The sequence below is a fragment of the Bactrocera dorsalis genome, chromosome 3 (genome assembly GCF_023373825.1).
Source record: "Bactrocera dorsalis isolate Fly_Bdor chromosome 3, ASM2337382v1, whole genome shotgun sequence".
Classification (NCBI taxonomy): domain Eukaryota; kingdom Metazoa; phylum Arthropoda; class Insecta; order Diptera; family Tephritidae; genus Bactrocera; species Bactrocera dorsalis.
The window spans coordinates 74,223,112-74,248,897 of record NC_064305.1 but is presented as its reverse complement, the minus strand read 5'-3'; the positions used below and the strand labels follow the sequence as shown (position 1 = coordinate 74,248,897).

At 36.5% G+C, this 25,786-nt stretch overlaps 1 protein-coding gene and 1 long non-coding RNA gene across 3 annotated transcripts in view; one reads left to right on the top strand and one right to left on the bottom strand.

Moving 5' to 3' along the window:
* Window positions 1-25,786, bottom strand: part of LOC125777330 (uncharacterized) — an 86,920-nt gene that overhangs the window by 56,775 nt on the left and 4,359 nt on the right. The gene's annotated exons all lie outside the window — the stretch shown is intronic.
* Window positions 10,481-25,011, top strand: LOC105224568 (uncharacterized). 2 transcript variants are annotated; one of them, XM_049451900.1, is made up of 8 exons: window positions 10,481-13,903; window positions 15,384-15,517; window positions 15,934-16,164; window positions 20,563-20,674; window positions 21,404-21,657; window positions 23,400-23,538; window positions 23,898-24,052; window positions 24,119-25,011. In XM_049451900.1, the coding sequence occupies exons 1-8, from the start codon at window positions 12,414-12,416 to the stop codon at window positions 24,232-24,234; spliced, it is 2,631 nt and encodes an 876-aa protein (XP_049307857.1). In that variant the 5' UTR covers window positions 10,481-12,413; the 3' UTR covers window positions 24,235-25,011. The 2 variants fall into 2 exon arrangements, with proteins under 2 accessions (XP_049307857.1, XP_049307858.1); XM_049451901.1 differs by lacking the exon at window positions 15,934-16,164 and having other exon boundaries at window positions 10,486-13,903; window positions 24,119-25,006.

The window sequence follows — 25,786 nt, the reverse complement described above, 5'->3', positions numbered from 1 at the left end:
TCACAAAAGACTACATATAGTAGTCCACGTGCGATATTTGATCTTGAAAAATTTGGCTTGCTCTTACTTTAGTATAGATCATTCATGCTCAGAGTCATCATGTACTGTGTCTTGTGATATACTACAGGGTTAATTACCGATCATACAAGTACAATTAAATGGATATAAATTTTGAAAATTTTGAATATGGTTAAGAACTCTCTAAACAATTTCAATGTTGCCAATACTTTCAATATCCAATTTTGTTTATATTTGATGTGCAATGTTGGTTAAAAAGAAAATAGCAAATTCCATCAGCCATTACGCTTGTTGCCTCATAAAAAAGCCAACCGTTTGTTTATTAGTGCATTTTTATGGACCGGATCTGCGTGTAGAGCATAAAACAATCAAAAATGTACTAATTAGCATTAATTTACACCTTAAACATACGAATAACTACATTTATATATTTCATACAGATACATACAGGCACACAAACAAATCTGGTGTGCATTTCGAAGACATTTCGAAAACATTTCACAATTTCATTGCGCAGTCGTGGCCCCTTCACTGATAGTGCATACCTATGTATATATATGAATATGTATATGTACAGCCTATGCGGCCTTGAGCGAAGGACGCCGGAAACGAGTTTGTGGCTTGAGTCTTTCGCTGCGCCATGTCTTTTGTCTGACAAAGCGTTGCAAGTTATAGCATTTCGCTTGCTGTTTTATTTGTTTTAATTATGGTATTATGTGTTGCATGTATGTATGTATTTACATAACTGTTGTTGTGCAGATGTATCTTTTATAGCCGGCATGTAATGTTTTATTGTGCAGATTTATGAGTCTGAGTGTGGGTTGGCGCTTCGTGACGTGCCCCAGAGGAGTGGGTGTACGTTGCCGCGCAACAACTGGCGTGTGGGAGTGTTGGTGTGTATACGTTTGTGTGTTTTGCGTGCATTGGGTGTGCATTTCAGGTAGGAAAGTAAGAGCCCTTCAACGCTGCTGTGTTGCTTGAAAACATTTTTATGTTTCGGTTTTATTTCAGTTATTGAATGGTGAAAGTTTCGCAGTAAGATTTTTAACTTTTTCAAAAATTATTTATTTATACACACTTGTGTGCAACGGTATACGCTTGCTTTTTCGTATTTTTCATATATTTTTGTTTTTTATTAATTTTTATGTTTTGCATTTTTATTTTTTTTTGCGTTTTGGTCTCAGTTGCATTTCGCATTTCGCTTTGCTTGGTTAATGCATTACAAGCCGTTTCTTTCTTGAAATTCGATGTTTTTGTTCATGCTGCATGTTGCCATAACATTTTCATGCAGAAAAATACAACAAAAATGCCTTGAAAAACTGCAAACAATAGTAGTAACTGAAATTGCACAGCCATCATGCAACAGTTTTGTGCGTTGCAATTGAGTGATTGCGCATTTGTGGCGTTTGATCGCGCGCACAAAGGGTTTGACGCCGGCACAATAAGCGCTTTGAAATGTGTTAGCGCGCCGCTACATTCCCGCCTGTTACGTAAAATATACACGCTAATTGAGCAATCATTGCACCCTGTATATTAAATGTGCGCGTGCATGCCTACAATCAGCGCGCTTTTTGTATAAAACGGCGGCAAAGGCATCTTAATTTCCACAGTGTCGTTGCCGTTAAGCTGAACTATGCTTTGCATTGCATGCTGGCAACAGCTTTTAGCACAACTTCCACACCGTTTTCATGCCACTTTTTTTGTAAACATACATATATTCAACTGTATATATTTTGCTTATTTTTCATTTCCAATTTTGAGCTTCAGCAGTTGGTGGCTATTTGCCATTGTCTTCAAGTTGCCTCTTCAACCGTTTGTTGCCATTGTTGCTGCATCATAAAGTGCAAAAGCTTAACATCGGAGAAACAAATTGTCATGGTATACACATTAGCCATGCAGATAAATTACGTACAATAGCCGACAATGCGGCAATAAACATGCATAATAGCAATGCAGACAAATGAAATGCAGTTTGAGGAAAAATTGACGTGATGAATGTCGCTGTTGCATATGCGTACAGAGTCACTCACACTAAAGCTAATTCGTCAAAAATTTTGAAGACGAATGCAATCCGTAGGAACTTCGTTGTTGGTGGTTAACTCTATTTCAGCAGGACATTATAGAAAGGAAGCTTTGAAATGTATACTGTGTAAGTTTTTTACTGCTTTGGTATAAGATAAAATAAGATAAATAGATGAGGATTGCACCGCGACCTTAAGTTTACTCTGCCCTTTCCTAAGATACATCGACCCATCTAGCCCCAGCAGATTCATAAATGCCAATCTGGTGCGTGATCCGCCGACTCTTGCACCAATTCGCCCCCGATGTTTTTGAGCCATTGGTGTACCACTTGATTGTACTATCTCTAAGCAGTAGCTCAAGAGTAGAATCATTCCATTCAGCTTTACTTAAGAGAAGAGTCAAACATATTACACCACTTAATTCCCTCATCCACTGGGATGAGATTACCTTACCTCTGCCACCTTTCAGCTTTTATTTGAAGAAGTGTATGTTTGGCTACCTGACCGATAACTAGCTGCAGTGGTGTGAGCTCAAGCATAACTTCTTCTTCAGATTCAAATTAACTTCTTATTTTAGTGAAGTTTTATAAAGTTTTCGAATTTATTTCGAAAAGGTGCACATTTTCACCTCCCGCTGTTAGATATAACCAATATATAACCAATACGTAACCAAGATATAACCAATATATAACCAATACATAACCAATATATAACCATTTTATAACCAAAACTCAACTTTTGTTGCAATTTGAGTCGTTTTTCCTTCGCCTGTAAACTTATGGAAAGTGACATTTTGCTTGTGTTATTTTAGGTGACGATATTTAAGAGAGTTATACACACTCGTGAATTAAAAAAGGTATCTTTTTTCGCATTGGGGATGTCCCAATCCAATATTTGAGAATTTTTTAGCAAAATTGGAAATTGATCCGACAAATAGTGTCATAAACATGAGCGTATTTTTAAGAACTTTTCAACTTAATGTGACTACCACATTTTTAAACGGGTTTTCTCAAAACGCTGTTTTCTGGGACGGTGAGGGATATATCTCAAAATGGCTGAGTCGATCGAAAAGAAATTTTCACATGATTTTCGTAGACATATGTTAAACAGATAATGAAATAAAAATATTTTTTGTAATAATTTCAGTTTTTCAGTGTGGCTAAGCGTATTTTTCACAAAGATCTATTTTTTTAGAAACCTCCATTTTGACAAAAATTTCATTGTTTGACTAGCCCTCGGTTTATACCTGTATTTATTTATAATAACACTGAATATTTTTAGATTTTGGATATGAGAGTTTATTAGCGTAAAAGTCTTCCTCATCGCCAGACACCTTTTTACAAAGGTCCTCCTATACTTAGATTACGGAAACAAGAGAAATCAAATTTTTATAAAATGAATCGCCGAATATTAGGGTTAATTAAATTCTATGAACGTGGACTATTTTTATTTATTTTTATTTTATTTACTTACAAGTGTATATAACCTTTTAAATAAAATTATTAAACACTTAATGAAATCATCTTTATTAGGCTACAACAGAAGAGTTGAACTATAAGAGTTAATAAAATCGCTAAGTTAGTAATTATTCAAACAGAAGGAAGCAACTGCAGTATACTGCTCTTGGCAACATTTCAACAGCGCTCTCACTGAACACACTGAACATGTCTGCAATGATGCCAATGGTCAATTAAACTAAATACGAGTATGGCTATGAGTTAATTGCTTCGAAATTACCACAATCAGCGGCTAATTTCTGTTCAATTTCTCTTAGTTGTGCCATTAACTGTTGGCTTAAATATCATATAGGTTGCAACATGAAAGTATGTGTGCCTGTTTCTTTACATTTTGAATTGAACAGCTGCCTGTTTTTGGTACACAGACAGGCTATATACTTGTACAGCTTACCCATAAAATCACAATAATAGGTGCGAATGTATAAATTATGCTTCATTTAGGTTATCTGGAGTTCTGTTTTTGATTTTTGCTGCCTTTTAAATACTTAACTGAACTATTTCATTATACATTTTGCATATAACTACTCATATTTAAATATCCATAAAATGGCTTGCGGTATTAGATTTAAAATTGTATCTGGTATAATCAATCGAAGTATGGAAAATTCGATTTTTTTTATTTCACACTAGGTGTGCCCATTTAGATAGATGTCAGTATTTTTCATTTACTAAAAATTCATTAAAATTTTTCAAAGGATTTTGAAAGAAATTTTCTTCTGACAAAATAATCTAAATAACTTTATTATAGACAAATATTTCCATTTGCAAATTATACATATTATTGGGCATTCTACTGGTTTGTTGGACTTTAATATTGATATGACCTTTGAAAGTTTCCACCGGGTCGATAAATGGCATAAGCGAAGATATTCGTTTATAATTCTTGTGAGATACTTTAATCCACCACGAGGCAGAGCCTTGAGGCTCTACAGGCGGTACAATGCACAAAGAGAGATACGAAAAAAGTGGCAAACAAATGCAGAAAATACGCAACATATGAAGAGTGTTGGTTTTTCTCCGCATTTTATTTATTGCAAAAACACACACACACACATGCACACATTGGCGTGTTGCCACTTTCATTTTTGAGTTGGGTTCAGCACACTCGTGATTAGGTAATGCAATGCATGAAAGCGAAAAGCACACGGAAAGCCAAACACAACAAATCGAAAATGAAATGAAACGAATTGAAATGAAATGAAAGGAAAACATGCAGCGCGAAGTTGCCAACGCAAGAGGGGGAGCCACACAAGAGCTGCATGAAAAACAACAATTATCGCCATTGACTAAAATGCAATTGAGTAATGTCTTCCGTAGCGGGAGTGTGAAGTTCAAATTCGTGTCGACACAGCTGAATGCTGCATGCAAACAAACTGCAACAACAACAAAGAAGTTTGCCACAACTTTGCTTCCCTTAAAAATAAAATCATTTAAGCATAAGCATAAATTTTGTTAACAAATTCATTTTCGCTGATGACTTCGTGGCCTGTCTTCGTGCAAACTCTGAGACTGAAGACTTGAGCAGCGAACCTGTCGTTTTGTGCTTGAACTTGCGCTGCTGTGACGCCTTGCAGCTGCAAAATGAAGCCAATTGAATTATTGATGCTGTGCAAAACTACAACAACAATAGCAAAGATAAAGGCAGCAGTGAACAAGCCGCACGAAGAAGGAAAACATCGCTGATTAACACCTTAATGCGGCTGCTAGTTGCTTGACTATTTATTGCATAATCTTCCGTTTAAATAATTTTTCGAGTTTTCGTTGTTGTTGTTGGTCAAAGGCTACAAATTTGCAATTTTCATCAATTCGGCAAATTCGTTTTCTTCACTAGTTAAACACTTTTGTGTTGAAAAGTTTAATTTAACGAAACAATTAGTGTTTGTAGACTCTGATTTAGTATGATGAGCTTTCACTCCTTTCTACCGTTACTTTTAATTTAAGCTCAATTTTGAAAATTTACAATTATTTCGATAGTTTGAAGTTACTATAATATTTTAATATTTTTCAATTATGATGTTTATTATTTTTCAACAGTTATAAATAAATTTTAAAATTACTTCCTCAGTCCTCGCAGACCTATTTTTTTAGCCACCTATAGAGAAAAAAAACTGACCAAAATATTGCAGTATTTGCAACAACTGTAAGAGGAAACTAAAAAGTTCTTTTAGAAAATACGAAACAATTTAAATTTTTATTAATGTAGAGTTGCCACCTTAAAAAAAATTCATGGAAATTAAATGTGTGACAAAAATTAAACAATTTTAAAAGCGAATCGTAAAGTATTCAGAAATTGCGCATTTCAAGCAATTTTTAACATAGAGTTGCCACCAACAAAAAATATAATTAACAAATTATTTGAAAATATGGTAAGAAACTCTGAAAACATCCTCAGAAATTTAATTTAAACTGTGCATTTCGAGCATTTTTTGGCATAGAGTTGCCACCTACAAAAAATATAATTAACAGTTTATATAAAAATATGGTAAGAAACCCTGAAACACCCTCAGAAATTTAATTTCAACCTACATTTGTTAAAAGAGAGTTGCCACTTGTACAAAAAAACTTTATATTACCGCCAGCAAACCCTCAGGCCTATTTTACGATTGAGTAGCCATTTACCGAAAATAAAACTGAGAGGAATATTTCCAAATTTGCCTCATATCTAAGGGACTTAATAAATCCTCTAAACAAATACGTAAGAAATTAAACTTTTATCCAACTAGAGTTGCCACTTGTACAAAAAATACCATGAAAGTTTAAAGGAAATAATTTACTTATAAAATCATTTGGTTAGGTATTCAGAAAATGCGCACTTAAAGCATATTCTGGCACAGAGTTGCCATCTATTGAAAAAATATAAAAATTAAAAAAAAATGTGAAAAATTAAACTAGCGTTGCCACCAGCACCAAAAATACCTGGGAAATTGAATGAGAGCTAAGTTTAAGAAATAAAAAAAACACATTTCGTAAAATAGCTATTACGTTCGTCCTTCAAATATACTTTGGAAAAGAGAATAGCGAGAGAGAGAATTGAATTTGAAAAATTCACAAAAACATTTCGTGAAGTATTCACTGGATTCGTGTTTCAAATTTATTTTGAAGCAGACTTGCCACCCAACTAAATAAATTTTTCTTTTTCATAAAGTTTAAAAGAAAGATAAGAAGATTATGTTTCATATTTTTTAAATAAAATTTTTGTTGTTGTTGTGAATAACTACTTTAAGTCTAGTAAGAGGAATATCCGCGGGGTCTGTTAATGTACATACATACATATATTCTCATAATTCGTTATACAATATATGAGAAAAATTACTTTTTTCTGGGCATAGGACCAAAGCAGTCAAAAAATTCTCAATTTCGAAATTCGAAGTCTTATATTTCGACTTTGTAAACCACGTTCCAATATGTTATAGATTTTTTCGAAAGATTCCGGCCCTTAGTAAAAAATAATTTGACCATATTTCGAAGAATTGTTAATTTCGAAATTCGAAGTATTATATTTCTAACTTCGAATTCAAATAAGTTATAGATTTTTTCAATAGATTCGAGACCTAAGTAATAAATAAGTTACCCATATTTCGAAAAATTCTTAAGTTCGAAATTCGAAATAAAATTTTTCGACTTCGACTTCGGAATTCGAAAAATGTGAAAATACGCCTTACATTGAATTTCTCGAAAAAAATTGGTTTAGTGAATTACCCAGCCGAGTGGTGTACAGTGATATTGTTCAGTTATCCTTCAAAATTGTTCGATATTCTATTTAAAAAATATTAAAATTATTATTTGTAGACACCTTTTACTTTTCCAATTATGTACATATCTCTTGTTCACATTATCAATATAGTAAATTTCAATGCGTTTGAAATCAACGTAAAAACGAAATTACAATGAAATACCCACTCCTGCAATTGTAAAATTAGACAAATCAAAAGCATACGCATGGTTGCACCCTCAAATGAGTTTTTAAATTTTGAGGCAACAGCAGCAATAAAAGTAACAAGTTATTTAACTAACCGTTAGCAATTACGAAATTAGTGGACCTGATGGTCACTGTCAAATTGATGGTAATTTGTTAGTTATCTATATCTATATATATATATATATATATATATTCGTATATTTATGTATATTTTGATTGCTTGCAGACATCTTGCTGGCCGCAGTAACTGCTGCTTTTGGACATTAAGCAAATAGCTGTACGTATTGTGGCCATATCCGTCGCCTCTTGGCTGCTGGGTTCAGGCAATCAGTAGCAATCATAAATGTTTAACTGTCTAATAACGTCAATTTGTGGGAGTCATAAAGCGTTTTTTTCGACAAACAGCAATAAATATTTTTTATGTGCGTAATGTACACATTTGTGACGTATATTTATATTTACGAGGAAAAGCGGAAAAATTTCTGGTAAACAAATAAATTGTGCTTGTTGTTTGGTTAATTGAAATTTGTTATGTTTTTTGAAGTTGTCCGCAATTAGCCGGCGGAAATAATTTGTTTATGGCTGAAGTAAAATATTATATAAGTACTTATATATCTTCACTTAAAATCCAAAATAACGTACCATCACTTTTCATAATTTTACAGGCTAAGGAAAAACGAAATAATAGATTTCGTGAAGATATCTTTTCAAATAAAATAGTTTTCCATACAAGAACTTGATTCCGTTCGTTCAGTTTGTGTGGTAACTATACCTTTTAGCGATCCTTTCTGAATGATTTCTTCCGAGACTAATATGGTTGTTTTGAATAATAATGTATGCCAAATTTAATTAAGATATTTATCGCTGTGTTTGTATGACAGCTATATTCTACACTAGTTCGTGCTTGTACAGGCAATTAGAAGGACAGATGGACATACAGAGGAACAAATAGATGGACAGATAGACAGACACATATATAGCTAAATCGACTCCACGTCATACTGATCATTAACATTTGTTTAGCGACTCCTAAATTTCCCTCCAGGTGTAATAAATTTTGTGACAAACCTTGCTAAGGCATAATAATTGTTAAAATAGACTTTCCTTCATTCTAAATATCAATGGAACTTTCGATGTGACTCAACTTATTGACGGAAAATTTATTGTTTTATTTATCATAATTTACTATTTTGTTACTACTTTGTAATTGAGTTAGACCACCGAGACAAGGCGTAGCAAAAGGGAACTGAAGTTTAAAATAAATCCTGATATAAAGTTATCAGGCACTAGCCTCAAATACGCAGTCACAATATACTCCTAATTGAGCAATCGAGATAATTTCAACAATTTAACATTATGGCATCACAATTATCTACTTGTTTTCAATTTACCATACGATTAAGCAATTAACTAATTGTTCAATTAGTATTTAATTACCAATAAATTGCTGTTAAAGTCAACATGAATGTGCAGAGTTCAGTGAGTGAAAGAAAGTATCATATATACGTATTAACAAAGGAGTTCACTGAAAAAGTAAATATTTCCTTTAATCAATCTTAATCAATTTAAATCATAATTGCTAAGCTAATTGAACGATTCGAGCATATTATGATACGTGTTATTATCTGCTTTAATTTCGCCACTTGTACATTAACTCATAGACATAAACTCGAGTTTTGGTGGACGAGAAAAAATAAATAGCCAAACGCCTTCATGCCTAGTTATTAGTCCTTACATTTTTTTAGACTCAATAGTCTGTAGAAATAAAGTTGAAAAATTAGAGTAGAGTTTTTAAAAGTTACATATTATTTAAATGGAGCGATAAATGATAGCAATAACTAAAGGGATTTTGAATCGATTTCAAAGAAATTATAAATTAAAGCGATACTAGTCTCATAATGAACCCGAAAGTTGCTAACAGACTCAGTGGACTTGATTTCCTAAAAGAACACGTATCTGAACAATCGGAAATCCTTACACCTTGACTTCATATCGAATCACTTGAGTCACGGAATCGCCAAACCGAGCTCTGGCGGCTTCTATTAAATCCATATACCGGCGAGGTAGCTGTGGAGGGTAAGAAGCCGTTGGAGGAGTGGGGCAGTGAGGTTCTTTACGGATGGCTCAAAGCTTGGGAGGCAGTTTCTTAGAGGTTTACTATCAGGAGCTCTCTATCAAGAGGAGCTTCAGACTAAATACCATCGATTGACCACCGTATTAACCAGGTTGGCTACGTGTGATCCCAGTTTCTTGCTCCCCAAACTGAAATTGTCGCTCCGTGGAACCCGTTTTCAGTAGATCGAAGAGATAAAACAAAATTCGCTGAAGGAGCTGAAGGCCTTCTCAAAAAGTGCCTATGAAAAAAGTTTGAGGAATGAAAGATCGTGGTTATAAGTGTATTACATCGTGTAGGGATTACTTTGGAGGCAATAGAATAAATATTGATGAATAATTAAATAGTTAGCGTCTTATAGTCTTAGCCACTCTCAGGCTCAGACAAGAAACAAAAAAACAATATTGGGTGAAATTAAACTGTCTTTTTTTTTGTAATATTTGTTTTCGACCGCAGGTTATTGTACGGACAATAGCTTCTAGTAGAACATTTTTTTGATTTCATCCATGGAGAAGGCTACAATAACTAATGCGAGAAGTAGTTCTTTTGTTTAGAGCTGTCAGAAATCGTTTGTAGTACGAATTCTTACTTTTTTTCAAAGATAACTGAGGATTCATAAAATAAATCATGGGATACAATATTTAGCATATACATTTTTTTCATTTTCCAAAAATTTCGTTGTTTAGTCAGTTAAGTGTGCCCATTAACCACTTTAATTAGAACGCTAGACAGTTATTCATAAGTGCTAAACTTTGAACTCTTACTCGTATTACGTGACTACACTTTAACCAACTTTGTACAGATTTATTAGAAACCCATGTATCATACTATCCGATTTGCTTCCTTTCTCAGATATACCGACCTCACAACATAAACACTTAAAAATTTATTTGCTTTGAAAACACACAATCAACTCACATTTGACCCTCCATCAAATTAATGCATTTAATAGCCGTTATCCATAGCTTTCCAAGTTATTACTCATATTTTCACCAACAGCTAATGTGTACTAATAAAGATTTATTTCAAATTATCTACCATTACAGGCATTACAGGCAACACACATACACAAGGAAACACAAAGCTGCTGCTGCCACACAAGGCTATAAAGCAACCATAAACAACAACAATAAAAACAACTGTAATATCGACAAATGCAGCTGCTGCGAACGCTTTTGTAACTAAGATTGCAGCTGCCGCATAGTTGCCAGCGCAACAACAATAACATTTAATTGCAACAACGGCAAATTGTTTGTGCTCACAAACGTTTTGCGGCACTCAGCGCACCCAAGAGCTGGGCGCCTCATTTGAGGCACGTGAGTTAACTACCAGTTTGGCGGCAATTTCATCTATAGGTCGTTGTTGTAGTTGGGTGTTTGGGAAAAAAATCACAACGGAACATGAACAGCAATTAAGTGCGGCAACAACAACGAACGCCCACAAGCCACTGGAAACGACAAGTGAAAGAAGCAAATCAATGCAAGTTGTGCGCCTACACAGACAAACACACACGGGCGACTAAGTGCCACATGCGCAACTGATCATTTCAAGCGCCGTTGTTTGCTTATTGAAGAAGAAGAAGAAGAAGAAGAGCGTATCAAAAGCGAAATAAAAACAAAAAACTGGCAATTAGGCGTGTGAGTTGACCAGTAGCCAAGGCAGCGGCAGAGACCAACAACCGCATTGCGGTCATAAAACGAAGCGACAGCGACAACGACAAGAAAATAGCGAAAAACGCAACATAACCTCAAAGCTAGCAACCGCAATAAGAGCGTAATAACAAAGCTACAAATAGCTAATACACACACGCGTGCAACTTGTTTGCATTTGCCTTAAATTGCCGCATTTAATTGCAACACAAACCACAAACCAGCTGCACGAGATATCCGCAACAGGTACACAGCGCCAGCGCCAGCACCGGCAATAGCAACAACAAGCGCACAAACACGGCGCGGCAATTCCGAAACGAATTAGTTCAAGCGTGTGCGCACATGTTACGCCAACAACAATAACAATAACAACTAAGCAAACATATTTACAACATATTTGGCGCAATAATCGCCAATTGACTAACGGCAAGTGCAACGACCGCACCGCCGCCGCCATCACCGCCACCACCGCTGCACGCGCTGCCACAACCTTGGCCACGACAATTGGATTACCACAGCGGGTTTCACTGTTTTGGTTTCGGTTTTGATTGCTGTTGTTGCACACATACACTGCAGCGCTTGGGGCAGCACGATTTTGGTGTTTGCAAGTTCAAGCGCAAACGCAAGCGGCAAGTTCCGTTCAATTAGCGAAGCGCGACCATAAAGAAGGCGACGGCCGCAACACGAAAGAGCTTTTGAGCCGCACGCGAGCAGGAAGTCGGTGCAGGAACCAAAGCATGTGCAAGTCGCAAACCGCTGCGTGACTAAAGAAACGTGTGAAGTTGTTGCAACTTTGTTGGCCGAAACATTGCAGAGGTTGTCAACCTGCAGTTTATGGTGCGCGCGCTCCTCAAAAACGACACTACGCGCTAAGGAATGCGAAGCGCTGTGTAGCAGTGACATAAATAGCAACGTCAAATATAGTTGTTAGTGTATTTAATTTGCGCGTAACCTTGATCTTGGTGGACGTAACCATATTGCCGCTTAAGTGTACTTCCGCGCGCCTTGTTAGCGCAGAGCGTCAAATAAGCGCGTTGCCACATCTTTGGCATATTACCACACCCATCACCAGTCAGTGGTTTCCCAACGCTTCAGCGCGTACCACTTCCACCTACTGTACCTGACCCCTTCACAACTCGCACCGCCGCGCCTTACACGTGCCGCGCTCAATGTACGATGTTAGCAATCGCCAAATGGAGTCTGCTAGCCACAATTGTTAACAGTTTGCTGTTATGCACTTTAGCCATTGAGCGGCCGCCAGCGCTTGCCCACGTAGGCCAAGTAGCGTTACAAACCGCATCCGCGCATCAACAAGCAACACAAACGACGCGTAATGTGCGCGAAAGCACAGCGTATATCGCGCCGCATACGACGCAGTTGCAGCAAACATCATGGTTGAATACAGCCTCAGCGGCAACTGTGGCGCCTGCCGCAGACAGCCGACGCACCGCGCGCAATCTTTACGCGCCCTTCGATACCTTCAGCAAGTTGGATGAAGCGCCCTTTACCGATTGGCACCGACGAGCCGATGGCACAGTGGTGCAAACTTTTGGCGCTTATCGTAGTGGGCGCGCACTTGCCGCAGTCGCGCAACAGCCACAAGCGCCAGTGCACAACGCCGCCACCGCACAGCGTCGCTCTGATGTCATAACTACCGTCGAGGTAATACCAGCACCCGGTATTGAGCTCTCCAGCAGTACAAACAATGCTGCGGCTGGTAATGTACCCATCACAATACCGAAGCAAGTCGTGCCTGATGCAAATGCCGCAGCAGCCACGCCAGTTGCTGCTCCAGTCACAGCGAACGCGACGCGCAGCTCACGGCAACGCAACTATGTCTACATACCGCTGCAGCAGCAAGCTACTAGCACAACATTGCTGCCGAAACGCAACAATAGCTCGTTTGGCTATTTGGGTCCACCAGCGCATGCTGTCGCAGCGGCTGTGCAAGAGTTCGGCGAGGAGTTATTAAATGCGCGCACCGATCGCAGCGATTTAGCAATTGCGCCAGCGCCGGGCGCACCAATCACATCCACAGACAAAGCCGATTTTGATGATGAGGATCCGGCGCGTCGCAATGGTTTCAAATTTCCAAGTTACAGCCTCAAACCAGCTAGTCCCTTTTATCCACAAGGCTACCGCGAGGATAATCCGATATTCACGGAAACCACAGGCTTCGAGACACCATACAGCGAAGACGCGCTAGCGCAAGACACACGTCACACGCGGCAGCTCATCTATGAAAACAGCGACGCCACACCAATTTCACATCCCTTCGAATTTCCCGGCTTGGTGTCCAATAACAAGCCGCATACTTTGAGCTCCGCCATCGCTGCTGGTAAATTGTTTCGTGAAGAGGTCACCAAGTTTGGTGATGTGAACGGTCCCATAACAGCTGTACCACAACGTCCGCAACGCGGCTTGTTCTTTGGTGATACGGAATTTCGTACAGGTCCGCCACGACCATTTGTGCCACAGAAAGCGTTCAATGAATACGTCGGACCAAATGGCCCCGTTGATTATCAGAGTTCGAGAAAGAGTCGCTTTTTCCCGTTCAAATCGTCACGCAGCCCACGAGTCGTCTTCCCTGTGAACGATAATATTGGCACAACGGGACCCAGTGGTACCGGCAATGGCGTTTATTTTAGTGACAGCGTTGCTTTCAGGTAAGTGGTGAATATTATTACAGTTGATGGTATAAAATGGTTTAGTGTATCTGCCATTTGGTATTTGGATTTGGTTGAAGTTTGAGCAGCTAGCTGCGGTATTCGGCCAAGTAAGTATGTAGGGGTGACACTCTAAGGGAGTGGCTGGTCGGTTAGTGTCAAAGTCGCGTCTCTTCGGTTGAATTCCTGGTATGTAGGTCTCAGAGTACGAACACCTCCCGTCGTCACTGGTAAGTGCTGTTGAGACGACTTCCTCTTTGCGCTGGTCGGCTAAGAACGTACCGTCACATAAAGGCGCGCGTCAATGCACGTCTTGGCACTACCTTTCCGGTTGGTGGATAGTTGCTCTGAGCGGAAAGCATGAAAAATTAATTAGAAAAAACTAAAATGGAATCGAACTTCTCAAAAAAAGATAGTGACTCGAGCGGGCGCCCATTACTTAGAAAGACGGAACGAACTTCTAGTAAAACTAATGCGAGCATGTCGGTACTCCGCGAAGTAAAATAATAAAATACTGCGAGTTGGCAGGGTATGGAAGGTGTTACCTTGAAGAACAAATGAGAGTGAACTTAGTGAATTTAGCCGCTCCGTTCGTTCTTCTGGCTCGACCCTTAAGACTCTTAATTTTTGAAACATCTATGCGGCATTTTCCACACGTTCTTTTTCCACCAAATAACTGGTCATTTGTCGGGACCGCCGATATCGGTTCACTGTACCATATTGCTCCCATATAAACTGACCGATCAAAATCAAATACTTTCTTATTGTGAACAATTCAATCCAGCGAAATTCTCTGTTGTTACTTTTTAGATAACTTACTTATCATAAAATACTAACTGGTCACTGTCTGGTGGGGACTTACGCCCGTAGGATGGGTCTAATAGATCGAGAAGACTACAGGAAATGTCTAGAACAGGGTACGAGGGAAACAATGGCGAATCTCTTGTGCATTTGTCTCGCACTGGCAAGACTATACAGTTAGCATCGGGAGTCCTCACGGTATGATACACTGGACTAAATCTGGACTATCGATAGTGACGCCGCAGAGTCTGTTAAAATCGCGCCAAGCACAGGAATCGTAAAGGATGACTAGTTCTAGGACCTAGGAACTGAACTCCATCTTGTATCTAAGCGTGGCTTATTGGCCTACCAGATTAACTTAACCTTACCTAAAACATCTCGACATTAAATACTAGAACGCCGATAGGTGGCGCTGGAATTAAGCTACTTATAAATCGCGTATTTATGGACTGATTTCGTCATTTCCAAAAAAAAAAATGAACTTAATGTTGAAAAAGAGTTGTTCAAACGATAATGGCTAATAAGCGGGGCACACTCGATTCAATCAGAATTTCGACTAGTTTACTAGTAGTTGTAGAAACTACTTTATTTATATATATTTATGTATATTGATGACATTTTACTTAAATAAAATTAATTTTTTTAGTTTCTAATATAGAATTTTATATAATCCCTTTAGAGATCAAAATTTCGGCATCAACGATTTGGCTGCCATCCAAGATGTACGCAATGAATTCAGTCTACAAGATATTGACGGCACATCAGAGAGCAGTTTAACGGGCGCACCATCGTCGGGTACATTCAAAGAAAAAGGTAAGCGTTCCGTTTCGTTACACACAAAAGCTAACTTCAATCCACAACAGCACATTAAAAAATATTCACAAATGCGTACTTACATAGCTAGATCTATATGCAGATATCAAAGAAAAACTATAAAATAGAAAAACAAAAACTTCTCAACACTCTTCCAACTTGCGCTCTCTAATGCTTTTGGTTGCTTTGTGCACTTTTACATTGCTCCTCGAAAATGCTTAAAAAATACTTATAAATTAAATTATTTTATTTGAGTTCTTTCTAGCATGGAGACCGGTCTTCCCTCTCAGTTGAAACAAAAACCAAAACCAAACCAATAAATTAGAAATCCATATTTTAACGGTGTCTTAGATTTACTTGCACTCAATGCTATTTATATGTAAATGTTAATTTTTCCACACGCAACTTTCTCTCAGTCGATATCACAACCGAACTAGAATGTCAACACCGCGGTGGTACTTGTGAGTTTTTTCTCGGTTGTTGGATGAGTGGCGGTCTACTGCAGGGCACATGTAATGGCCTGCTGCGCGGTTGCTGTCATCGCACAGCCAAATCGGCTAACCTACGCACCTCCGATTTCGTGGGCAATACAATCGATCTGACTGATCTTCCGCATAAAAACTATGGCCCGGTTAAAAATGATGCCAGTGAGTTGTAAACGTTTACTAATTAGGCCTTACGTCATTTACGTAATATTGCACGGCGGCATGTGGTGGAGTATGGCTTGGAAATGGCTACAAACAAACTTAATTTATTATATAATATATATTTGCAAACACATATCTTTGTTTTGTATGGTTTTATGCGGGTTGCACAATTTTTAGCGTTTGAAATTATCTTGGCGTTTAGGTGTTAGTGGCGTTAATGGGGTGGTGTATATGGAGAGTTCTTGTAGATTATTCTTTAGTTTCATTGGAGAACCCTAGTATACAATTATTTGTTTTAAGAGAGGTTAGCTTGTGGGTATGAAGAAATAAATTGTGTGAGCACTCTATTGGTAGGATGGTATCATTAACTTTATGCCCATCGAAAATCGGGTCAATTTTGTATATATAACTCACTTTTGTATATACACTAAACACAGAATATATAATCTATAAATTTTGAAAATTGTCTCAGTTGACAGTAAACAGAATAGTAAGCGAACATATCACAAAAATATAAAGTGAATGAGCATCGCGTGAGGCTATTTAAAAAAGTGTAGTACACTTGACCTATTTAAGAAATCTTGTCAGATTACTTTCTATAATATCTGAAGTGTTAGTTAAATTGCTGCAAGCACTTCGGTTCGCCAATTTTATGCGCGCCAGTTATATTCTAAATATCAGATATAAGTGAGAGGCAAAAAACTATTTACTTAGCGAATGATAGACAAATAAAAAACAACTTAAATACACAGAGATCTTTTTTTTTAATTTTGACGTATAATTTGTTAGAGAAGAATATTTATAGAGAGTTGAATAAATCTTTTCAAACTTCACATTAAACTTCTTCTGTCAAGAAAGTATCAGGAATTCTTCATTTAAATCTCCCGATTATATGGAAGAAGGGTAAATTTTTTTTCCTAGGTTTATACCCCTCTTTTTAATTATAATGCCAAAATTAGCACGATCTATCAACCAGTGTGTTTACAGCAGCTGTTTATGCCAGTCGACCTCAGTAGTGTTTGTCGAATGTTACATTGACTGAAAATATTGATGACAGTATTTGAGTTAAATTGTAATTGTTGCGGATAAAAAACTTGAGAAAACTTGATTATGCATGAAAAATTGGGCATGCAACGCGTTGCTGCAAGACTTGTTGTGATAGCGCTTACCAGACGCTATCCGTCATAAACTTCCGCGTTTGTGGGCCAACAATTCGTGGACTCTTCATCATGATAACGCACCATCGCACAAAGCTATCGTTGTGAATGAATTTTTGGGGGCAAACAACCAACAAATATCATTGATCAAGCACCGTATTCATCTAATATGGCCCCATGTGACTTTTTCTTATTGTCCACTCTGAAATATCCACTTCGGGGAACACGCTACGACTCAATGGAAGATATCAAAGCAAATTTAACGCGAGAGCTGAGGGTCATCCCAGAAAAACCTCATAAAAAATTTTTAGACGACTGGAAGAAGTGTTGATTCAAATGGATTACATTAAAGGCGATAAAATAAATTTGGATGATGATTGAAAAATTTTCGTTTTATTTATAAATTCCCAACACTTTCTTGTCAGGAAAAGAAATTCTGAAATTCTTGAAAAAAAAGCTTTAAACTCGGCTCGCATTGGCAAGATAACTTTTTCAAGATCATCTGAAGTGAAAAACATACGTGTTTTAGTTAAAACCTTAACTTAGAACTTAGTCGAAGTCGCAAAATTTTCAACTAGTTGTAATCGAAAAAAATCTTACGTACAAATCTTTAAGACTGTATTTGAAATTTGGGTTTGGATGGATTTGTGTAAAAGTTCGGGGAGATCGGTTGAGTAGTTCTTGCCAACCGTCTTCAAAAACACAGTTTCGAGAAAAAAACAGTTTTTAAAGACGCGCACTTAGCCTAGCTAGCTTCGATCGCCCTTGTTCCAACGTTGTATCTCCGAAAATTTCGAGGTGTTGTAGAATTTAATAACAATAAAATAATACGATTTTTAAAAGCAGTAAACTCGTGTAACCCCTTAAAGGGCAAACCTAGTGAGTTAGCCTAAAAAAGACGATTTTTGGAAATTGCAATATAAAAAAATCAGTTTAAATATTTTTCGTGATACATGTGATCTTTGACGGCGATAAAAAAAATTATTCTAATACTGTAGTGATTTCGGCGTTTACCGCGGATGAAACTCAAATAAAATACCAGACTAAAAGGTATTGTCAGTATAATAACTAGGGTAGGGAAGAAATTAAAAATTGAAAAATGGCGATGTTAAAAAAAAATTAATTTTAATCCAGGTTTTGGTCGTTCATGACTATTCCAAAATCCGATTCTTGATTAGATCACAAAACTGGTATTTCACTGTAAGAAGAATTGAACCATATACAGAACATGTAGAAAACCGAAGAACGAAAGAAAGATAGTGATCGGATTATTTGTTTTCGCGTTATCTTTTCATAATAAAAATACTCTTTCTGTAAAATAGCGTTTAAAGATAAACTGATTGTGTAGATTTACGATACACGCCATACTTTGAGGGTTGTAAGTCATAAAAATAATATTGAAATACTCTTTAAAAATTTTAGCGAGGTAGTTTTAGAGGTATGTACTGTTAAAATATGCAAAATATTTTTTTTCTAAATTGTAACATATTAAAAAATATATAGAAAATACTTTTTCAATTTGATGGTTAATTCGTAATCTTTATTCTAATATTTAAAATTTGTTATTTATTGATTTGAAAAATTTATTAGTACAAGAAAATTGTTTTTACTATATTATATTAACATGTCCTAAAAATATTATTGTAATTTTTTATTTTTTTGTTCTCCAGTAGACTAAGAAAAAATATTTATTAAATAAAGAAATTCAAATTTATAGTCAAAAAATTACTTAAACTGGTATTCGATTTGTATTTTATTAGTATTTTGCTTCAGAGAAGTTTCTTCAAATTCAAAGAATATAGCACAAAACATTGATTGGCTGTCAGGCTCTAAATAAACACCCTATTTTGTGCAAAATATATAGAAATATAAATTTACTTGAATATAAAAAATGTTGCATGAGCATGTTTTCGCTGTTAAAGTATTTTTCGCACCGAATTTCAGTTATAAACTCAAAAGTACACACCCTAATAGTATTACACAAGAAATTTGCATACACACATACAATAAAATATATTTTTAATAAAGCTATCTTAATCACATTCGATTATATTGCATGCAATAGTTGCCTAGTTAGTTGGAGCATTGCACTCAGCTCGGTAAAATTAATTAATTAATACAACAATTTTAATAATCTAGTTGGAGTAGTAGACTAAATACTCATATGTTACTATAACCGATTGCTTTAAGGTCCCACATTTACGTATGAAATCCTTTCACTAAACCGTAAATAAAACAACAAAAAGGTAGAGTTCCCTTCAAAACCCAACGAACCGTCCGCTATTTCAACAAACCAAATGCTTTCTACTTACGATTAACAACAAATAAACGCCTAAGCCTGCCTACATACCAACAAATATATATAGACAAATGCAAAATATATTTATGTATACCGTTAAGCCACTCACCCGTGCGCTGCTGCATGCCGTTACGCGCCAAACACTAATGAAAATAATTAGTGCAACAATTTGTGGCATGAGTGCCACTACTATGTACACGTACTTTATGCAGCGCGTGTTTACTGTATTGTTTTTGTAAAAGTTTTGCTGCGAAAGCACGCGCCAGCACCGCTAAGCCGCGTCTTAATGGTAACAGTCGCTCGTTAGTATTGCATTTATTGTTGTTTTTGTTGTTGCTGCTGCAATCGCGTTACTAATCCCTAAACGGCGTCGCAGTGCGCGCAGTTTGTACGTCTGTGCGGCATAATTGCAACCTTCGTTTGTGGCTGCGGTTGGCCAATTTGTTGCGGAAGATCAGCGAGTGAGTGGCGCGCATGCGCCGAGATCGAAACGAAATTATGGTTAACGATTTCGGAAACCATCTACATTGCACCGAAAATTGGTTTTGTGTTACTTTATCGTTACTATTGTTATTGCTATTACACAATTAGTTGCTTGGCATTTTGCAAGCGCGCCCTGCCACACCACAAGCACTAGCGTTGCTTGCTACACATTTGCACTACTAATGCTCACGCTCATTTACATATACAAAATTACGCTCTCATTAATCGCAACTATCGCTCGTTAAATGTGAACTTCGCTTTCCACCACTCACCACCAACCACCACAAACACCACCACCACCACCATCTTTCCTGGTCGTATACGCTCGTAGTTGTATTGTTAACGGACATTTGCTTTTAGCTTGCAGTGTAATCACAAACTCTCATATCTCTTTCACCATTCACCAAACAGAAATAATCATAAAAAAAAATATTCACAAAAATTTTGCAAATTTTCCAGGTTGCGGCATTTCGCTGGCCAAACAGGCTGCGCAACGGCGCATAGTTGGCGGCGACGATGCCGGTTTCGGTTCGTTTCCCTGGCAGGCGTACATACGTATCGGATCCTCGCGGTAAGTGTTGACATAAAATTTTATATTTGCAAAACACTAACAAAAACAACAACCGGAACTGAGCGTTTCCGTCATAAAATGGAAAATTAACAAACACGCACACACACATACATATATGGATGTATGTAGTATGTATTGAAAGATTGAGCTCGCGAAATGGCTTTGCCAAAATACCCAGCGGTTGCATAATCACTAAAGTTGTTTGTATTTTGGTAAATATGCAAGTAAGTGATTGCTTATATCCCGTCTGCAACACTTTACAGCGGCGTTGCATAAGCGGCGCGTCACAGTACCTTGCCACAATATGTAGCGCAGGCGCTTTAAAGCATGTACCATAAGTAAATACGTGTCTAAATATAAATATAAATACATATATATATATATATATATATATATATGCATTACACATATGTATATAACATATATGCCATCCATATCCTGTCCTATGCACATGTTGACCTCAACAACACCAGTCAACACCAACAACAAGCGTCAACCAGTTTTATGTTTGTTTACCAATTAATCACCAACTTGTCAACACTGGCGTATACGCAACATTTATTTCCTGCACTCACGCGCCTGCAACAACACGCGTGCTTTGTGTTATCTGGAAAAAATTAGTTTCCATTTCCATCCACATGCTTTCATATGCATTTTCTTGCTACTTTATTATTATTATTGTTTTTTATCTTAAACTTTTTTTTAAATCTTCTTTTTTTTCTTCCACAGTTGCGGCGGTTCATTGGTGTCGCGCCGTCACGTCGTCACCGCCGGTCATTGTGTAGCACGTGCCACACCGCGCCAGGTCCATGTCACACTCGGCGATTACGTAATCAACTCTGCGGTTGAACCACTGCCAGCTTACACGTTCGGTGTGCGTCGCATCGATGTGCATCCGTATTTCAAATTCACACCGCAGGCGGATCGTTTCGATGTGTCCGTTTTGACGCTGGAGCGACCGGTGCATTTTATGCCGCATATAGGTGAGTGTTGATTTTGAAAATATGTAATTTTTTGCGAACTGACTTTATTCAACATTATACACCATACTTGTACTTGTTCAAAAGGTTTAGTTAAACTCATATCTGTATAAATTTTTTCGAATCAGTACTTGTAGTGCGAAAGTACTTCATCTGTTTCTGTAGGGTATAATATACTCGGTAGTGCCATAAATTCTGTTACAAAGCTTACAATATATACAGCAAGGACAAGTTCGTAAAATATAAAAAAACAGAAATCCAAGTCAAGAGAAATGAATATATAGACTAGATTAATGTCAAGACTTATTCAACATAAGAAAGCCTACCATTTGTCAACCTGTCATCCTCTGAAAACGAGCATGAAGCAAATTAGGCTCAAATCAATGGCATGCGCTTTACAGCTATGAAAGTATTCTTTCGACAGATAATAATATTTTCATTCTTCAAAAAGTTGTTAACAAAAAAACGACAAAAACTACTCAAAAAACTCATAAAGACGCAAAATAATGTTATTCCAAGGGTTTAATGTGGTCACCATATAATGGTTATATGGTATTATAATGGTTGGAGATGGAGCCTGCTGTAAAGGCGTTACACCCCTTCATTGTGAAAAAGGAGTTAAAAGTGGGACAAAAGTGTGCTAACAAGATGTTTCAGAAGGCAAGCAAAGTATTAAATTTTCCAGCGAGATTCTACTCTAGTGCACAAGAAAAAAAAAACACCCAGCAGAGGCTTGAAAGCAATATTCATGGTTTCAAAACTACTAATCATTTGCTATCTCTGGAAACGCAGATTTGCTAGTTGTAGTAAAAGTTGGAGCGCATGGCCTGTAGACTACTATACATAAATCTGGAGAATCTCAAAAAGTCTTTGATTCGAACAGCGCGATAAATTATATTATTTTAAAATACTCTATTTCATAAATGGGCTCTCTTTTTACAAGCAAAATCTTTCCTAAAACGATCGCTGTCAAACCAGCCGTCAAAGTAAATGTATTTATATTTAAAAATATATTTATTTATATTTATAGTAAAATTGCCATTTTTGGAATGCAAAATGCACATTGAGAGAAGTTATACAGTTCGTAAGGTCCATTCTTTTATTGGGAAGAGCCTTTGCCAAATGAGTCTTACCTAGAAACGTGGAAGTACCATAAGAGTTGATTTTGCTGAATAGCCTGAAGTCTCACGGACGTAAGTCAGGAGAATACAGCGGTTGCGGCACGATGTTGATTGAAAATTTGGCGAAAAGAAAAAAAGACCCAAATGATCTTTCAAAATTGTTTTCACTGATCATTCCGATAATCTGACGATACCAATAGGATCTCTGACTGTTAATCATCTATTCTCAAACACCAATTCCTTTATTTTATTGACATGTTCATTACCATGATGTTGATGGCCGTCCTAGATGTGCTTCGCACTTTTTTGCGACAAATAAACTTTCCAATATTCCGAATATATATGCAGAGAGACGAGATTATACTAGTCAAACGAACCTAGTACAAAAATATTTCGACGAATGGATTTTCGCTTGAAATTTAAATAAAAAAATGTTACTATTTTTTGCCCACAGTATAAGATTAGAAATATCAATACCAATAGTAATGATTTGAATTTTTACCATACCTCATTTATGACACATTCTTTTTTATTTAATTACTTAGTTAGTGAATTTTTAATTAATACTCAGATGCTTTCGGTCTACCAACTTTACTTCAAAAAATTATTTTAATTTCATTTAAGCTCCTATCTGCTTACCGGAAAAGAATGAGGACTTTCTGGGAAAATTTGGTTGGGCAGCGGGCTGGGGTGCTTTGAATCCCGGCTCACGACTGAGGCCTAAGACTTTACAAGCCGTGGATGTGCCAGTGATTGAGAACCGGTGAGTAAATTTAGCTGTGAACTTATAATTTGAAAGTATTGTTAATTTAATGGAGAAATAATAAAAAAAAGAAAAGAAAGAATAAATAATTTTCTAAAAAATAATATGAAATTTGGAAAACAGAAGATTAAAGCTTACGGCAAATATTATTTTGTAATAAAAATTAATAGAAATTTTAAAATTTGCTTTGAGCTTATGTATATAAATATTATTGTTACTTCCAATGTATTTAAACTTTTATCGAATAATTTGTTTCTATAATATTTAAATAAAAATGTTTCTACTATTTTCTTAAACACTTTTTTGCACACAATTAAAAAAAAAATCATATTAATTTTTAATATTCTCTCTCTCTCTAGCATTTGCGAACGCTGGCATCGTCAAAACGGCATCAATGTTGTTATTTATCCCGAAATGATGTGCGCTGGCTATCGCAACGGCGGCAAGGACTCCTGTCAGGGTGACTCTGGTGGACCGCTGATGCATGAGAAGAACGGCCGTTGGTATTTAATCGGTATACACATCGAAACTAATATTCCTGCACAACATTTGCTAATTACTCCGTTTGTTTCTCACGCAGGCGTGGTTTCAGCTGGCTACTCGTGCGCATCGCGCGGCCAGCCGGGCATCTATCATCGTGTACCCTATACGGTAGATTGGATATCCTACGTCGTCGGTCTGACAACGAATGTGTAGTACAAGTGTATTAACGCGACTACACTTACGTCAAATTTACTGCGAAATTGAAATATTATACTTTAATACTGATTGTCGCAAACTAAAAATGCTCAAAACTTTCACATTTATCGATTTCTTATTTAATTTTTCAAAAAATTATTTCCACAACCCTTCGCTAGCCACTTTTCTATTTTAGGTTTAGTACAGCATATTTATTTGTAGCGTTTCACGATTTCACATCTATTTCGAGTTTTGTAAATAGTTCTTATTTTATTTGAACACATTCTTTGTTTGTTGTTGTTTGGTTGCACTCACTTATACATATATATATACTATATGTACTTATATGCATATTAATGTTTGTTAATCGTTAAATTAATGAGTTAAGCGCATAACGGGTCATTGCTCCATTTAAGTGTAAGCTGTAAGCTTAGCTTTGTATTTATATTAAAAACAAATGAAAATATTTATAAATATATCACCTAAGTGAGCTTATATATATACATATTTAGTTATAAGTTTGTATGTTTAATATACACATACATATATATTTGTAATTAGTTGCATATAACGGTGGTTTATTGTACAATATATACTATTTAGTCATAATTATGCACTTAAATGCTCTGCAAGTGAAAGCAATATATATATAAATACATGCATAAGTATATATTAACGAATGTGTATAGCTTCTGTAGTGATGTAAATAGTGTATAGCGCTATTAATTAGTTATTAATTTTTATATAATTTATATGTGAATTAAGAAACAATAAATTAATTGGAAAATAACTTCTTTAATTGTATGAAATTAGCGAAGGAAATTAGTTTATAAGTGTGGCAATCTTTTCCCAGTAGTAAATTTACGCTGCAATCTCAAGCGGTGGGTGTATATTTCATCAGTTATATATTGCGACATAAAAAATAATTAAATTAATAAATTGGTAGGACTATCCTTAATTATAGTGCCAAATATGAGCGCTAACTGCCAACCAGTTTGTTTACAGCAGCTGCTTAAGTCGGTATACCTCAGTAGTGCGTTGCGATTTTTACAATGGATAAGAATATCGAAGAACGAATTTGTCTCACACACAAGCCTATGATGGAATAAAGCTTTCAAAGACGGTCGGGTCGAGAGATCGTTGAAGACATGGCTCGTTCTGGACGATCTTTGACCTCTTCAACTGATAAAATTATTAAAAAGTGAAGCATTTAGTGCTTGAAAATCGTCAGACAACTGTTAGAGAGATGGCAAAAGAGCTCGACAGCTCTCGCGAGTCGGCTTCATGCTAGCATCGTCCCAATAAAGCTGACTTTTTTTCAAAAAGAGTACCGTAAACAAATCTCTCTGGACATGCTTGATTGTGGGAATTCCAATCTCACATTCATGGAGAGAATTATAACTGTCGATGAAACACGGGTTTATGAGTTTGATATACAAATAACTCAACAATCATCGGAACCGAGGAGAAAATGAGTCGAAACCAAAAAAACTACATCGAAGCCGCTCAAAAATCTTGATAATATTCATTGTTTTCGATATTCGTGGTATGAGACATCATGTATTTGCTT